The 18,304-nt window shown below is 41.8% G+C and overlaps 1 protein-coding gene across 1 annotated transcript in view; it reads left to right on the top strand.

Moving 5' to 3' along the window:
* The window catches only part of Rnf130 (ring finger protein 130), a 79,807-nt gene that overhangs the window by 50,398 nt on the left and 11,105 nt on the right, over nucleotides 1–18,304 (top strand). The window contains exons 4-6 of the mRNA XM_042688920.1: nucleotides 4,899–4,970; nucleotides 7,099–7,181; nucleotides 15,930–16,026. Of these exons, the coding sequence (XP_042544854.1) occupies nucleotides 4,899–4,970; nucleotides 7,099–7,181; nucleotides 15,930–16,026 (252 nt within the window). The remainder of the gene's footprint in view (nucleotides 1–4,898; nucleotides 4,971–7,098; nucleotides 7,182–15,929; nucleotides 16,027–18,304) is intronic.

The following is an 18,304-nucleotide window of genomic DNA, read 5'->3' on the forward strand; positions in this document are numbered from 1 at the left end:
GCTCATTAAGCTTTGTGGCATATCTCTAGGATATATTATTAAGATGAAAAATGCAAAGAGCATAGTAGTTCTGGTATATTTATTACAAGAAAGAGGAGTGCAATGGAAGTGCATCCATGCATATGGATATGTGTAGCATCTGTATGTGTCTACATGGGTGCATACTTAAACGTGTACACTTTTTTGTCAAGTGATGTTACTTGGTTATTTTAGTATTTTTATATTTATTGTTGTTTTAGAGGTGATACACAACGGGGTTACCTTTACATATGTCAGGTGAAAAGTACATTTCCTGCCTTTAGCATCATATCATCTGTTCCCTCAGTGTCCCCCACTCCCTCCCACCTCCCCCACAAGCTGCGTGGTTCACTGTCATCAGCGTCCAGCGCAGCCAGCGGGCACCGCTGCTGCACTTTCTCACCTGTTTACCACTGATTCTGTGCCTTCCCTCCCACTTTACCTCAAAAGTGCGTGTGAGTATACCGTCTATGAGGTAAAGAATAGAGTCATCAGAAAACGAGAAAACAAATTAAGAAAAAGGTACTTCCAAAGAAACATTGACTCCATGGTTTCACTCATTTGTAATAATGACTATATCCTAGCATAGGGTCACAATAGCTCAGTAGCTATTATGTACATATAAAATGATGCTGATCGAAATGAACTCCACGATGTGGAAACAAGAAGGTTTTTTTGTTCTTTTGTTTTTGTTTTTTAATGTACTGTGTGATTTCTTTCTTTTTTTCTTTCTTTTCCTTTGGTTTATCCCCTGTTGTCCCTGTTTTTTATTTTGGTGCCCTGTGTCTTGTATATACATTTATCTGATTTGGGGAAGGGAAGGGGAATAACAAAATAGGGAGACAAAGGACAAAGGGTGAACCAATGCAACAGCGATACTCACAAGACACTATTTTGGAATGAACTTTACAACTTGGAGGGGAGGGTAAGCATGGGAAAAACAAAGGAGAGGGGTAACAATGTTCAACAAGAAATGTACTTATTACCTTACTTACGTAACTGTAACCCCTCTGACACCACCTTTACAATAAAATAAAATAAGCCAGGTGCTGGTGTCTCATGCCTGTAATCCTAGCTACTCAGGAGGCTGAGATCTGAGGATCACAGTTCAAAGCCAGCCTGGGCAGGAAAGGCCATGAGACTCTTTTTTTTTTTTTTTTGGGGGGGGGGGGGTCTGGTTGTGGGGCCTGAACTGTGGGTCTGGGCGCTGTCCCTCAGCTCTTCAGCTCAAGGCTAGTGCTCTACCACTTGAGCCACAGCGCCACTTCCGGCTTTTTTCTTTTTGCTTATGTGGTGCTGAGGAATCGAACCCAGGGCCTCAAGCATGCAAGGCAAGCGCTCTACCACTGAGCCACCTTCCCAGCCCCCATGAGACTCTTTATCTCCCAAAAAAACCACTCAGAAAACTGAAGTGGTGCTGTGGCTCAAGTGGTAGAGCGCTAGCCTTGAGCTGAAGAGTGGAGGGACAGCGCCCAAGCCCGAGTTCAAGCCCCATAAAGGACAAAAAAATAAAATAAAATTTTTAAAAAGGTAAAAGGTCCTTTGTATCCATATCTTTGGAGTTTGTTTCAGTATGTATATTATTATATAAATTGTGTGTGTGTGTGTGTGTGTGTGTGTGTGTGTGTGTGTGTGTGAGTGTGTGTGTATAGAGGTGCATGGGTGTTACAACTTGGTGAATTTTCTCCTAGGTCTAGCCTCTTTTGGTCTCACTGTATGTGAGTGTGTAGAATCCTGTATAACTTGTCATGTTTCATTGAGTTTTAAATCTAACTTCCACATTTCAGGGAGAACATGTACCATTTGTGTCTCTAATCTTGGCTTACCACACTTGACATGATTTGTTCTAGATGCATCCATTTCCCTGTGAATGACATCATTTTATCCTTCCCAATGGCTGCATAAAATTCCATTGTATATAGGCACCACATTTTTTTGATCCATTTATCTATTGTGGGGCATCTGGGTTGTGTCAATATCTTGGCTATTGTGAATAGTGCAGCAGTGAACATGGATGTACAGATGTCCTTGTCATGTCCTGGCTTGTGGTGCTCAGGGTAGATGCCTAGGAGTGGTATGGCTGGGTCATAGGGAAGGTCCATGTTTAGTATTTTGAGGAACTTCCAAACTGCTTTCCAGAGTGATTGTGTTAGTTTACATTCCCACCAGCTGTGCATTAGTGTTCCTTTCTCTCCACATCACCACCAGTGTTTGATGATGTCAGAGTTCAAAATATTGGCCAGTCTAACTGGGGTAAGATAGTATCTCAGGATTGTTTTGATTTGCATTTCCTTTATGGCCAGGAATGATGAACATTTCCTCATATATTTCTTTGCCATTCTTACCTCTTCTGAGAAGTCTCTTCTTACCTCTCTTGCCCATTTAGCGATTGGTTTATTAGGTTTGAGAGAGGTTAATTTATTGAGCTCCTTGTATATATTGTAGTAGGCCTTTGTCTGATATAAAGATCTTTTCCCCGTTGGTTGGCTCTCTTTCTAGTTTAGTAGCGATGTCCTTAGCTCTGCAGAAACTTTTTTTTTTTAATGTAGCTCCATTGGTCGAGTCTCTTTCCTATCTGTTGTGCCGCTAGCACTCTATTCCGGAAGTTCCTGCCTGTGCTATACGTTCTAATGTTTTTCCTACTCTCTCTTGCAGTAGTTTCGGGTCTGATGTTGAGGAGTATATTTTCTTAAGAGAAGCAATGTAGAGATAAAGCAGTTTACTATGTTGGGAGGAAAAAACAGGGTGGAGAAGATAAATTTGGAAATGAGACTTCCTTATACCTAGTTTTATAGTGTTGACTTTGGAACCATATCAATGTCTTACATAATTTTTTAATCATCAAAATAAATGGAAGCTAGGTGTAGTCCCTGCTGTTTAAGAGGCTGAAGCAGGAGAATTATTTGGGCCTAGGAGTTCAAGGCTAGCCTGGAGAACATAGAGAACAACGGACCTGAGAGCTACCCAGGCTACTGGTCAACCAGAAGGTGTGAGGAAAGTCCCCAGGGATTAGGATGCAGAGGTCCCTCTGGTGGATTTAAAGAAATGGTATATATTTAAGGTAGAATTCACAATTTCTCCTTCCAAACCTGCTCTCCCTGCATCTTCCACATCTCAGTAAGTAGTTCTGTTCTCTGAGCCGCCCAGGCCCCAAGCCACCATATCATCATGAATCTTTCTCCACATTATTAACCTACCACTTCTCTCAGATACACTTTCAAAATAAATCCAGTACACTTACTATGAGCAATTAAAAAGGAAATTAAGAAAGCTATATGTCATATAAGGGATAAAGTCTGGAATGTAAAAGAACTTTAAAAGTCAATAATAAGGAAAAAAAAAAAAAGCAGCCTAATTTAAAAATAGGCAAAGAAGCAGGGCACTGGTGGTGCAGGCTTGTAATCCTAGTACCTAGGATGCTTAGAACCAGGAGGGTCGTGGTTTGAGGACCAGCCTAAGCAGGAAAGTTTATGAAACACTTTCTTAACCAGTGGTAGGCAAGGTGGTCATACCTGTCATACTAGCCATGAGATCAGGGAAATCACTGTTTGAGTCCAGCTGGAGCAGAAAAGTCCAAAAGACTCCATCTCAAAGGGAGAAGCTGGGCCTGGTGGTATGTGAGAGGAAGCCAGAAACAAGCAGATAGTGGTCCAGGTGTTCATCCAGATAGGATATGAGATCCTATCTCAAAAATAACCAATGCTTAGCTGGCACCAGAGGCTCACACTTGTAATCCTAACTACTCAGGAGGCTGGGATCTAAGCAACACAGTTCAAGCCATCCCAGACAGAAAAGCCTACAAGACTCTTATCCCCAAAAAGCCAGAAGTAGTGGAGTGCCAGCTTTGAGTGAAAAAGCTAAGGGACAGAGCTCAGGCCCTGAGTTCAAGCCCCAGAATCAGCACCAAAAACAAAAGCAATTATGTCTATAGTGACCACTGTCTCGACCACAGTGACCACGGTCTTAACTCACAAAGCCTTCTGTGAGGAACAGTAAAATACATGCTCACCGTGGTTATTTTGAGTGTCTGTATGCTTTATTTCACTACCTGTACTTCACTTGGAGTCTTCTGCACTATTCCTTTGTTCAAAACCCTCCTTCCTAACTTTGTGCTCTTCCTTTTCTTTGTTACTTATCCTAGTCTTAACCTTTGGTCTTGTGTCCTCAGTCTTCCCTGACATTCCTCTGCTCTGGCCCACCTTCTACGTGAGGCTGCCTCTTTTACTGCCATTCCACCCTGGGCGGGCCCACCTATCTGTGCAATACGTTTATTTATTATTCTTTAGTGCAGGTAGCTTCCCAAGGTTAAAGTTCACTGTCTTTTTCCTTTGGTGTCTAGCATTTGGTCAGTGTCTGGCAAAATGTTGAATGAATTTAATTTTAAAGATTATCTGAACTAACTCCTACATAAATGAGAATGACTCAGCCTAGAAAGAGAAATACACCTTCCTCAGGTTCCAGAGCATGGTAGTAACAGCCTTACTGCATCCCTTCTTCCTTCATCCTGATAAGAATGTCAAGGAGCATTAGAGGTCCTTTGCTACCGGCACCAGTGGTCATCACAATAGGGAAGCAAGGGTATTAGCGCTATAGTACACATGAAGTAGATATGCATGGTGCTGTAATACTTCCCCTGTTTAGTAGACACAAAATACAAAAAATGATTATGACACATGGCTTTTCACCATTTACTTTGTATTCAACTGGAATATAGAATCTGATGATCTGAAAAATATTTTTTGCCTTTTTTAAATCCTCTTGTATACTACAGTATGACATAGAGCATGATATAGAAAAGAGACTTTATACCCTTAGTTATTTAAAATGAAGGCTTTCAAAGATTTACTTTTAATGTCTGGTTTTGTTTGCCATTTTCATAGCGTCGTCTTGGAGATGCTGCCAAGAAAGCCATCAGTAAATTGACAACCAGAACAGTGAAAAAGGGTGATAAGGTACAGTAATGATCTAACTTTACCTTTTGTTTGAAATCCTAGTCTTACCATGTATGCCATCTGGAATCCCTTCAGCCTTCCTGGACTTAATGTTTCTGCCATTAGTAGACTCAAAAGATTACTTATAAAAGTTTTCTGCTAAAACCTGGCCTGCATCTTCCAAGTATTGTAATGGGATGGTTTGTACATGAAATAGTTAAGACATAGTCATTTTCTTCCTGTATCTCTTGTGGCTTTTTTTCATCTCTTGGATTTTGTTTCTCCAGTTAAATGGAGAACTGGAGGCCTACATTTCTGGGGTATTTCAGTTAACCCATAGGTGTTAACAAGATTCTTTTTCACATCAGGCTAACACTTTCAAAACAGAGGAGCACAGTTTATCAGAAGTGGGCCTGATGCTTAAGGGGACTAAATCTAAGAGACAAAACGACAAAAGTCTATGACTGAGACCTTAAACTAGACTTTCTCAGTCAGAACTCAAGTTATGATAGAACCTGCTTCACGTGAACTCTGAAGTACAAAATTGCACCTTAGTGTTAGGTCATACATTTAGTATGTCAAGATTACCAAGAATGAAAAAAAAAGCCCTCTAAAGGCATAAAACCAAAACTTTGTTTTTATTGTGAAAATATCATACAGAGAGGTTATAATTACATGAGCAATGTAGTGAGTACATTTCTTGCCAAGCATTGTTGTCCCCTCCTTTGTTTCCCCTTCCCATCCCTTCCTATCTCTCCCCCTTCCCCTCTCCCCCCCCCCCCCCCCGGCCCCGCACCCTGGCGCCAGAGTTTTAAAGTTCATAAAACCAAAACTTATCTCCCACCCCACACCTAGCACACTTGAACAAAAAGCTCTGGAAGGTGCTGGGACTGTGGCTTAGTGGTAGAGTGTTTGCCTAGCATGCATGAAGCCCTGGGTTTGATTCTTCAGTACCACATAAACAGAAAAGGCCAGACATGGTGCTGTGGCTCAACTGGTAGAGTGCTAGCCTTGAGCAAAAGCAGCTCAGGGACAGTGCTCAGGGTCTGAATTCAAGCCCCAGGACTGGCAAAAAAGAAAAAAGAAAAAGCTCTGGAAGTCTGGCTTCAGATACTTGGATTTCATCCACTTTTATTCCCATTTCCTTGACACTACATTGTGTAACTGCCCTGGACATAGGTAGAAACGTTCTCAGTGGGGTTCATTATACACTAAGGGGAAAGGGAAAAGGTCACTGGTAGAAAATAAAACTGTATCAAGGCAGCTGCATTTAACCCTAGGGGAGTGATAACCAGCATAAATGTTTTCTTAGCCTGGTGACCTTCAGTTGTCATTCATTTGAAGTTTCCTGGAGCTGATGTAACCTGTCTTCAATGCTGTCAACCTGTCAACCTCAGTACTAGGACAAAATAGTCTTTGTTGCCATTATTAAAGCTACCATATCTTCTTAGTTTTACCTCTTAAACCTGCCAATAATTGTTCCCATTGAGATTCAGCCCAAGTGGCCACAAGACAGCAAATAGATTATCTTTCCAAGGTTTGGATTGTCCTTTTTTTTTAAGTCAGATAAAACACCCTTAAGACCGGAAGACCAAACACCAGGCTGACTTTTTCTATATTAACCAGTATTGAATTGAGCCAGTGACTCTTCTCTACCCAATGTCTTTGACCAGACACATAGCTCCCATACTTGGACAGAGACTCTAGATAGTGTTGTACTACAAGCTCACCATCTTTTGTGCTTTTACTTACAGAGGTGATTGATTATGTTAGCTTCCTGATGAGGACCCAGATTTTGAAGAATGTACAGTGAAACCTATTCTAGTTAGTAATAGCAGTTGTAAGAAGGGAACAAAGACAATGGTTCAAGGTAATAGCCAATGTGAATATTAAGAACAATTAGAACTCTTGACTTATTCTATGATATACCATGAACAGAATTAGTATTGAATGTTACAACTTAATATTAAGATGAACTAGGTTGTCTTAGATACAATTTGGGTCAGTATACTTAAATAAATGAAACAGTGAAATCTATAACTTTTATGTTATATACACTTGTTTACCATAGCTGCCACAGGAGCCATCTCAGCTGACTTACATCCCCGTTGTCCATACTTTGAGCATGTAACTGCTTTTTTTGTTTCAGGAAACAGACCCAGACTTCGATCATTGTGCGGTCTGCATAGAGAGCTATAAGCAGAATGATGTTGTTCGGATTCTCCCTTGCAAGTATGTCAGCTTTCTTTCTTTGAAAACAGTGGCATTAATGTTTTACATAACTCTCTTTTAGCATGCATATCCACTTGACTCTGAGAGCTACCTAACCCGTGGCTATTCTGGCGGGCTGAGGACTGGCTGTACATTGTTCTAGCCGGGGGGGAGGGGTGATAGTCAACAGGAGCAATCTGCCTCCCAAGAGCTGATTGCACAAGTGTCATAAGGGACATATGACACATCCAGATACATTGTAACTTAAGCATTTCTTTCTATGTTATTTCTGCCAGTTTCCAAAATAGTCTCCTGTCCAGTTGTAGGGCACTTGGTTGGTATGCATGAAATCAAACAGTGGCTGGGCACAGTAGCTCATGCCTATTATTATCCCCATGACAGAGGAAAGCATAAGTAGAAGGATTGCATACAAGGTGGCCTGAGCATAAAGGAAGACCTAACCTTGAAAATATCCAATGCCAAAAAAGATTATGGGGCAGAAAGGTTGTAGCTCAAGTAATACAGGTGCCTACCTTGCAGCATGAAGGCCTTAAATTCAACCCCAGTATTGAAAATTTAAAACAAAAAAACAGCATCCTGTTTCCCTCCAGTGAGACCTCCCCAGGTTTACCTGGCTCTGTTGTACAAGTGTGGGGACCTGGAACTAAGTCTTCCTCTGAACTTGGATTATGCAAACTGGAGAGGGACTGCTCTGGGTCAGTACTCTATACTCTGTGGAGGTTACATTTTTACTGTCCTTTGTGATCCTGGCAAAAATCCAAAGAAGTTGTTTTTCTCCAGTCTGTATTAGTCAGCTTTTCATTACAATGACAAAATATCTGACAAAGGCAACTTATAAAGAAAAGGAAGTTTGTTTTAGCACACAGTTTTGGAGGTTCGAAGTTCAAAGTTCCTTGGGCTCTATTTGTTTGTCTTCTGTGGAAGGCAACATAGTGAGAGCTCACAGGGAAGCATCAGTCTCTTCTGGAGGAGGAACCCTGAGAAAAGAGGAGAGACGGCTCGGGCTAGCTCTTTTTTTAACAGCTCTCTCATGGGAACCTCCAAAGGAGTCTCTCAGGAATACCCCACATCCCCAGGGACCTAAAGACCTTCCACTGCGAGGTTTCCCATCTCCCAAAGGTTCCCCCTCTGGCCAACAGGATCTTTAATCACAAATCTTTAATCACAGTGGACCCTGGGGGGTAAATTCACACAATTCCCACATCATGGCACCATTGTATAGAAAAGATAGGGAAGCCAATAGAAGGCTGCAGGCTTACCCCATTCAGAAACAGCAGAGCCAAATGAACAGTCTACCTTTTTTTTTTTTTTTTTTTTGCCAGTCCTGGGGCTTGAACTCAGACCCTGAGCACTGTCTCTGAGCTGCTTTTGCTCGAGGCTAGTGCTCTACCACATGAGCTACAGCGCCACTTCCGGCTTTTTCTGTTTATATGGTGCTGAGGAATCGAACCCAGGGCCTCATACATGCTATACAATCACTCTACCTACCACTGAATCGCCTTCTCAGCCCAACAGTCTACCTTTTTTTTTTTTTTTTTTTTTTTTTTTGTCGGTAATGGGACTTGAACTCTGGGCCTAGGCACTTTTCCCTGCGCTCTTCAGCTCAAGGCAAGCACTCTACTGCTTGAGCCACAGCACCACTTCCGGTTTTCTAGTGGTTTATTGGAGATAAGAGTCTCACAGACTTTCCTGCCTGGGCTGGCTTTGAACCATGATCCACAGATCTCAGCCTCATGAGAAGCTAGGATTACAGGCGTGAGCCACCGGCACCCGGCCCCAGTCTACCTTTAATATCATTGCTTCATACACAGAACTGAATACCTCCATCCAGAAGGAGAGTGTCCACAGAAGCTTTGGTGCCTAAAAAGAGCATATTTTCTTTATAGGCATATTCATTTCTATTGTGATCCTATCCCAAGCTTGGGACTGTGAAACACTTAAGGTACACTACTATGAGTGTCAACTAGAAATACAAAGTTACCTCCCTAGAAGCCTAAAATCAAAGATTTCTCTCACCTCTTCTTAAAAGATATTCACAGAATACATAAGTAAATAAAATATGTGTCCTTAAGGTTACTGGCCCTATTTTACTTATTTACAAAGTAATATACTTTGAGTCGAGGAAGATCTGATTGTCTTCAAATTACAGCGCTTAGCTGGTGCAAGTGGCTCACGCCTGTAATCCTAGCTACTCAGGAGGCTGAGATCTGAAAATTGCACTTTGAAGCCAATCCAGGCAAGAAAGTCCATGAAACTCTTACCTCCAATTAAACACCAAAAAGCCAGAAGTAGAGCTGTGGCTCAAGTGGAAAAGTGCTAACCTTGAGCAAAATAGCTCAGGGACAGCACCCAAGCCCTGAGTTTAAGCCCCAGGACTGACTCAAAAAAAGAGAGAGAGAGAGAGAAAAAAAAATAGTGCTTAAGATTGCCATATACAAAGACAAAAAACCAAGATTCTGATTTAACAAATCATTCTAGTGATATCAAACTAAATGTAAGCTGTCCTATAGGCAATTCAGTTATATAATAACTATTTTTAGCATCCGTAGTTATTTTACAATCTAAAAACATGAGGAAATATGTACACAAGGGGCTGGGAAGGTGGCTCAGTGGTAGAGCGCTTGCCTTGCATGCCTGAGGCCCTGGGTTCGATTCCTCAGCACCACATAAGCAAAAAGAAAAAACCCGCAAGTGGCGCTGTGGCTCAAGTGGTAGAGCACTAGCCTTGAACTGAAGAACTGAGGGACAGCGCTCAGGCCCAGAGTTCAAACCCCACGACCGGAAAAAAATAAAATAGTAAAAAAAAAAAAGAAAGAAAAGCAATATGTACACAAATCAAATCCAGAAAACTATCAGTAGGATGCATCTTGAAGCATAATCAGCAAATGCCTGCTATGAGCAGGAAGAAGCCAAGACTTCACAAATTCTGTCTCCTATGTCAGTCTAGTATCCCCTGGAACCATCTGTAACCTAAAGAAAGAAAGTGGGGTTGGGGGGGGAATCCTTCATCGTTATTACTAAAATGAGAGTGTCTTCCCCAGGGGAGTCTCAGCCTAAAATAGATGATTCTGAGACGCTTGCTCTCATTCTCTCTATCCCTATAGCCTTGGCTTTCCCAAAATTTCATTCTTTTTCCTCAATTTAACCCAGAGCTTTCCAAACCTGAGTATCTATGGGAGTCAGGGAGAGCTTTCAGAAACACCCCAAATGGAACCCCAGTAGATTTCCTGTTGTAAGTTTTCAGTGAGGCTTCCCCTCCATTGAGGTCCAAGGCTTTGGTCGATCTTAACCCTCTGCGATGGAAACCAAAGAGCTGGTTCTCAACCTTCATATTTGTGGCCTACTTTTGAATATTAGAAATTTTGGTAGACTTAATTGAGTTTCTTTGTAACCCTGGTGTCAGCAGTGTTCCCTTGGTTGTTTTGGCCCTGTTTTTTAGTAGACTTGCTTGTCAGAATTGTCACATTGCTTTGGAGCTGCTACAGTCTGTTACTCTTAGCTCTCAAGTCCTAGCAAGTTGCTGCTAGCAAGTTGCACTACATTACTTTGACATGTTGAACAGGACATTTCACCTCACTGAAAGGGTATGATCCTCAGATGAAGTGGAAATTGACTTTTACATTAAGCAACATTTGGTGACAACCTTTGGCCTTGGTACTATTGACATTTGGTATCAGATACTTGTTTGGAATTGGCAGTGGAAGAAACTATCCTGTGCATCACAGAATATTCAGCAGTATCCTTGGCCAATAGGCACTGGATGCCAGAAGTACCCACATCCTACAGATGTCTCCAGAGTAGAACCATTGACTTAACAGAACCTACAGGATATCTACACACAGATGGTCTTCTTTACTCCAAATCTTCCCCAGGCTTTAATCTCCAGTCAGTGCCTCTCAAGTTCTTTGCATTAACTCTTACCATATGCTGCCTCTTAGTTGTATACCCCTCCCTTCTTCTTTGTGTCTGATCTTTGAAACTGAGCCGGCCAGAGCTTCCTTTATCTCACAGGGCTAAGCAGCTCTGCCCCAGGCTCCCACTAGAGCTTTGAACACTAAGGCTGTAGCACCAGCTGGACATGACGCATTGCCAGAGCCCTTCTTTCTCCCTAAATGCCTTCCTTCCCCATACTGCTCCCACATTCACTCTCAGTGTACAGTGAACTTGAACATGAACTTTGTAGAGAAAGTAGTGGTTAGAATTTCCTCAACTTGGGGCTAGGAAGGTGGCTCAGTGGTAGAGCACTTGCCTTGCATGCCTGAGGCCCTGGGTTCGATTCGTCAGCACCACATAAGCAAAAAGGAAAAAGCCGGAAGTGGCGCTGTGGCTCAAGTGGTAGAGCGCTAGCCTTGAGCTGCTGGGACAGCGCCCAGCCCAGAGTTCAGGCCCCACGACCGGACCCAAAAAAAAGCAGAAGAAGAAGAATTCCCTCAACTTCCTAAGCCCAAGCCCTTAGGTATGCCTACCTCCACACCCTCCCTTGCACCTCCTGCTGCAGTGCAGGAGGCAGCCAGCCCCTCCAGTCTGGTGCTGTTCTTCCCACCTGGGCTCCTGCCTGCCAGCTCTTTCTCTTCCTCAGGACCTTGCTCTATTGACTGTTTTACTCAGTTTTGCTCTATCTCTACTATCAGCAATTAATCCTGCTCAAATGTTTCTCAGTCTAGTTTTCAGAGCCTTTACCTCTAAGCACCTTGAAGTCTCACCCCTTCACAGCCAGCCTTGGGCAGGATCTACTTCCCTTTCACTTTAGTGAGAGAAAGAGCCAGGTCTCTAGTGTCCATCTGTCCTTGATTTTTAACAAGTCTGTCTAGATTCTGAACTAAGCCTTGCTATCTATAGATAATAGCTCTCTCATGAATCGCTGGCTTTTTGTCACATGACCTTTACTTTTCATCCTCTGTTGCTCTAATTTACTGTGGACAGATGGCAGCAGGCACTGCTTTAGGGGCCTCCTGATTGTGTCAGTTGATTACAGTTGATCATCCTTTGGATATTACCCAGCATGTCTTAGAAATGTGGAAACAGTCATTTTTCAAAGGTTAACCATATTTGAGTAGGTAAAAGTCCTTTTTTTAGAAGAAGAATGCTGCAGCTTGGATTTTAAAAAGTCTGTTTAAGATGCCAGCTTGGGAGTTAAAATGGGTCATTCAGCTTGCTGCTGGCTGGCTGAATTACTGCGATCATCCCCACCTTGGAGGGAGGGTGAACTAAACAGCATCTGCTACCAATCCTGGCTACAGGAAGTTCTTGTCTCTGACCTTTAATAATCTCGAATCCTTTTATGTTTGCCAGGTCCTTGTTACGGCACCCAGAGGCTGTAGAACTGTGAAAACATCTCACCTCCAGTGTAGACTCCTACCCCTGCTTTTCTCTGACATCTCTAGTTCATGGCCTATGAGGAGTAGGAAAGAAAAGGGCCCTGCATTTCAGTGTTACTGGTTTTGTTCCTTCCATGTTCTATGCATTTCACATTCTGTATCCCGAAGCACCTCTTATAAGAATAAAGGACTTTATGGTTGAAGCGCTGATATGTTTGTCCTTTTCACCTTTCACCGTTTCTTAACACATCACCTGCTTTCCATCCCAGTGCACTGTTCCACCCTAAATATACCAAGCCCTTTTCTGCTTTTGTGTGTATTTTTAATCATTAAAGTCTTTCATAGTTTTAAAGCATGCTTTAAGTACCCGCTGAAGAAGGCTTAATTCTGATTTTAAAAAAGGTACTGTGGTTTTGTGAACAGAATACCTTCTTGACATTAAAAAGTATATATATGAGCTGGGAGTGGTGGTACACACTCATAATCCTGGCTTCTTGGGAGGCGGAGATCAGAAGGATAGCAACAGGGAGGCCAGCCTGAGCAAAAAAGTGGTAAGGCATAACTCAGCAGGTGACAAAGGTAGGAAGATTAAGGTCTGAGCCAACCTTGGGCAAAAAGCAAGAACCTATCTGAAAAAGTACTAAAGCTAAATAGGGCTAGGAATGTAGCTTTAGTGCTACAGCCCAGGTGGGAAAGGGTTCTTCAGAAGTGAGGGTGTGCTGTAGGAGTTAAGAGATTGAAGGTGTGAGGTGAGACACACAGAACTCAGGCTGCTGGGGAATCTGGAAAGATCAGGTTTAGGTCAGAGGAAGGAGAGTTGAGAGGATCGGGAGATGACTGGGGTGCAGGTGCAAGGATAGATAGCCAAAAGGAACCTATCTGCTGAAGAACTATTTCTTTCAGATTTTGAGTTAATTAAGGAAGCAAGATTTTAATTTGTCCCCAAAGAGCCAGTTAATCTCTGTTGTCATTCAGTATAAGACTCCATGGAGGCGTCGTAATTATCTGGTGGAATGGGCATTTTTCCTTGAGATCAACCAACATGCAAGGAAACAATTACATAAGAACCCCAAAAGAAGGAAAATCCATGTACCATTGCCTATTCTAAATAGGCAGTTAATAGAAAAGCAAAAACACTCTCCAGAACAGGGAGTATCTGAGCCAGACTGCTGTTTACCTCCAGGAGGCTGCTGCTTACTTAAACAAGGGTTTCCACTAAGTTGGTTACATTTGGCTATCCTCACTCCAGCATCAAAGTGAACCTGGTCAGAGATCACATTCCCTCTTGACCTGTGAGCCAGCCAAATCCTATCATCTCTATTTGTACAACTGACAGAGAGCATCCTCCCAGTCACCCCCACCTCCTTCCCACTCTAGCCAAACCCTCAGTCATCCATAGCTCCCCACAAATATATGCAGGCTACTAGGCAGCTGCACCCTTGTGATCTGTTTCCCTCAAAAGGACTAAACCTTGTTCTGGTCTACGTTGACTACGGTTAATTTTGGCACCGTTGAATGGTAAATTGAGTAAGGAGTAGTAAGGAATACCTCATCTCTCTTTGGAATGCTCCCTTATGTCAGCATAAGTAACAAGAAGCAGACGTAAGTGCCTTATGTGTACTATTAAATCAATTTAGGTCTTGCCTATAGATTATTAGGGGTTCCTTTATGTAAAAACCATAAGGCTTAAATCTTTCAAGGATGATGAAGTTCTGGGTAAACTGGGTAAATGAGTTATCTGGAAGTTATCTATAACTTGGCCTTCCCAAAGAAATGGATATAAGACCATCAAGTGACAATGGATAGATACTATGTATTATTGGCTGAAGCTGTTATACATAGGTATGTGTTCACAAATCCCAAGAAAAACAGTTTTCTAGACCTTTTCAACTAGTGACCAGAACATTAAATTATAAATTAGCAATGAAGATTTTAATGGCCCAGTTTGGACCATGGTTCAATTTATCTCTAAAAATTGTTTTTATCCTACAACTCAGATCTAGGTTCCCTTAGTAGTTGGATTGGCGCCCTTCCCTTTTCTGGCTTGACCAGGACTCCACTTCCACTTTGTTGCAGTTCTCAGAGCTTTTGTGTAGGGCTCCTTGAGCTCCTTGAATTATTTGCCACAGTTTCCTCAAAGTCATAAGTTCCTTTCCTAGGAATGCAGACTCCTCAGGAAGTGAGCTATTTTCTATCTTTTCTGAATGAAAGAGGAAATCACCCATCTCCTATTTGACATTTCAGCTAAGTGTTAATCTGATTATAAGTATCATTCATTCTCTTAACAAATCCAACTGCACTGTGACCTGTGCACTACTTTAACATAGGTTGAGAGGCATGAAACTAAGTTATGGAGAGCTCTTTTACTTAACCCTGACTTAATATGTATTTGAACTTTCATTTTTATATTACCTGCTATAGAAAACATAACTAGTTCATACATATGATTATCTTTATTTGTAGTATGTTTTCTAGGTTTTGTTTTTCAAGCCTTATTTTGGAATTTGACAAATAAGAAGTCTAATCCAGGCACAATAGTTTATGCCTGTAGTCCCAGCTACTCAGGAGGCTGAGATGGGAGCAATGCTTGAGCCAGGAGTTTAAATCCAGCCTCTGTACCTTTTAAAGAAAAAAAAATGGCCAGACACCAGTGGCAGCTCCTGGCTACTCAGGAGGCTAAGATCTGAGGATAGTGGTTCAAAGCCAGCCTGGGTAGGAAAGACTGTGAGACTCTTCAGTTAACTACCAAAAAGCCAGAAGTGGAACTGTGGCTCAACTGGTAGAACACTAGCCTCGAGCAAGAAATCTTTAGTACTGTGCTCCCGCCCTGAATTCAAGCCCCAGGACCAGAAAACAACAACAACTTGGAATGGCTGAGAATATAGCTCAGTAGTAGAACATTACTAATGTGTCTAAGGCACTGAGTTGGATCCCCAGCACTGGAAAAAAAAAAAAAAAACAGACATGTCCAAACAACCAATATCCCACTTGTTATGTCTTAATACACAGTGCTGCTTATATTTGAAGTTGGGTTCAGGAGAGTTTTTGCAAGATACATATCTTGTCTCCTGGAATTTGAAAATGTGCCAGGCCAGGACCTTCCTACTTAGGAGGCTAATATATAAAGATTTTTGTTCAAAGCTACTCTTGGCAGGAAAGTCCATGAGACTTAATATCTCTAATTAATCACCCAAATGCCAGAAATAGAGCTGTAACTCAAGTCAGAGAGAGTCAGCCTTGAGCAAAAAAACTAAGGAATAGCACCCAGGCCCTCTGATTTCAAGCCCTCTCTAATACTGGCACAAAAAAAAAGAGAAGAAAATATGCTGAAAAGAGGCAAAACAGGTTAATTAAAAATTGCATTTCTTTTCATTTTGAGCTAAACGTTTTCCAGTATATAATTTGTGACTTAATTTCCGTTATTTCATAGGCATGTTTTCCACAAATCGTGCGTGGATCCCTGGCTTAGTGAACACTGTACCTGTCCTATGTGCAAACTTAATATTTTGAAGGCTCTGGGAATTGTGGTATGTTGCCTATTTTGTCACTACTTTTGTATAGAATGAGCTCTAAGTGTAATATACTATAATGCAGTTGTTTAACAGACATAGTTAATCTCCCAAGAACACATTATCTTTTTTGTCATATAACCATCTTAACAGTGCTTTTCTTCCTGATTATCTCAGCGTCTAATCTACCTGAGGGGCGGGGGGGGGGGGGGGAACTCTAGCAAGGGTGATAAATACCTGTGCTAGTCTACTTTTAAATGTATACTTCTGTTGGACAATTCCCAAGGTACAGGATATAGACTTTTGACTTAGTAGTAATAATGTGGTGGTATAATTTGGCTTGTGTTGGACATAATAGAAAATTATGTCATCACTTAACATTTCTTCCTCTTAAGTTTTCCTCTGGCAGTACTAAATTGTAAGCAGTGAAGGCAGATGGTGATCAAAACCCCTAGAGAAGCTTGAACGTCCTGGCTAGGGCATTAGCCGGGTATGTCGGGTAGAGTTCAGCCACAATGTGTGCCAGATCATAAAATGAGAACTTGCTTAAGACAATTATATGTCTCTTGAGTTATCCTTTCTAGAAGAAAGATGTCATTTCCTCATGGAACAAAACATTGAGTTTGCTCCAGCAGTTGAGCTTGGCATTTTAGCTTTATAACAAAAAAGATTTCAAGTAGTTCTCTGAAACATACTAGAAGAGCACACTTTGAGTGTAGTACTATGGGGCAATACTGCCCCATTTATCCTCCTCTCCAAAGGTCCTTTTGGCCTTACTGGCACTTCAGGGACTAGGCAATTCCTTCCTTGTGAGGGACTGTCCTGTGCATGGAAGACTGCAATACTATCCCTAGTACCTATCCATAAAGGCTAATAGTGTGAAGCCAGTCAGGATGCATCCCAGAATGTCAAACGTGTTCCCAACGCCAGGCACAGAGGTGTACCTCTGTGTACACCTGGGGTCCCAACTACTCAGAAGACTGAAACCGGAGGGTTACTTGAGCACACAAATTCAGGACCTGCCTGGACAGGATAGTGAGAGCCCATATCTTAAGGGAAAAAGAAAGTCTCCCAATCTTACCAAATGTCTCCTTGCACCTGAGATTGGTGCCTCACATATAGTAGAGACTTGGAAAATAGTAGCTCTCTTATTGACTCCAATCTGTTCTTTCAGGTGCTAATACTTTTCCTGTTTTTAGTGAAAATTCTTTTTAAAAGTCTGTTATTTAGCTATACCAGACTTTTAAATTCTGTAAATGTAATCATTGTAATAAGCCTCCTCTGACAGCAATGTTATTAACATCTGATATATACTGTACTATAGGGTTTTGGTTTTTTTTTGTTTTTACAAATAGGGCTTTGGAATGATCTAAAAGTGGAATTCCTTTGCCCAGAAAGCCACAGACACAGGGTTTGATTGACTGGTGCGTCTCTGTACAAACTTCTGTCAGACACTTTTTCCAACTCTTACTTGTCCTGTGCTGTCTGAACAAGCAAAAAGAACTGGAAAGCCGGGAGCCAGTGGCACATGCCTGTAATCCTAGCTACTCAGGAGGCTGAGATCTGAGGATGGTAGTTCAAAGCCAGCCCTGGCAAGAAAGACCATGAGACTCCTATCTCTAATAAACCACTAGAAAACTGGAAGTGGCACTGTAGCTCAAGTGGTAGAGCGCTCGCCTTGAGCTGAAGAGCTGAGGGACAGTGCCCAAGCCCAGAGTTCAAGCACCACAACCAACCAAAAAAACAAAAAAAGAACTGGAGATTGCAGGGAAAAGAAATGATTCATATTGTTAAGACAGAGGGTTTGTAGCCACTTTTTTTAAATTTGTAGACTTGGCTCCCAACAGCTGTGTGTGTGTGTGTGTGTGTGTGTGTGTGTGTGTGTGTGTGTGTGTGTGTGTGTGTGTGTGTGTGTGTGTGTGTGTGTGTGTGTGTACATATTATATCTATCCTTTAGGACTGGGTGTTTAGGTTTTTAAAACAGATATTTTCCTATAGTTTAAAAAGGTTTTCACCTTAGATCTGCTCTTAGTTATATGTTATTTGTGTTTAAATATGGAAGATACTTCAAAATTGAATACCTGATCAATAGAGCATTTAAGAGGAGTTAGTTAGGATGAAAGAGGTATTTTATATCACCTGCTATCTGCTATCCCTCAAGATTTTTTAATATTTATTTCTATTAAGTAGTGTGCTAAGGGATTTCAGTTCTAAAAGTTGAGTTATGAGTACACTACATCTTGATCATTGTCACCCTCCCATTGTTCTCCCCCTCCCATCCATACCCACAAATATC

This window comes from Dipodomys spectabilis, unplaced genomic scaffold (assembly GCF_019054845.1).
Source record: "Dipodomys spectabilis isolate Male_0828 unplaced genomic scaffold, ASM1905484v1 ptg000119l, whole genome shotgun sequence".
Lineage (NCBI taxonomy): Eukaryota > Metazoa > Chordata > Mammalia > Rodentia > Heteromyidae > Dipodomys > Dipodomys spectabilis.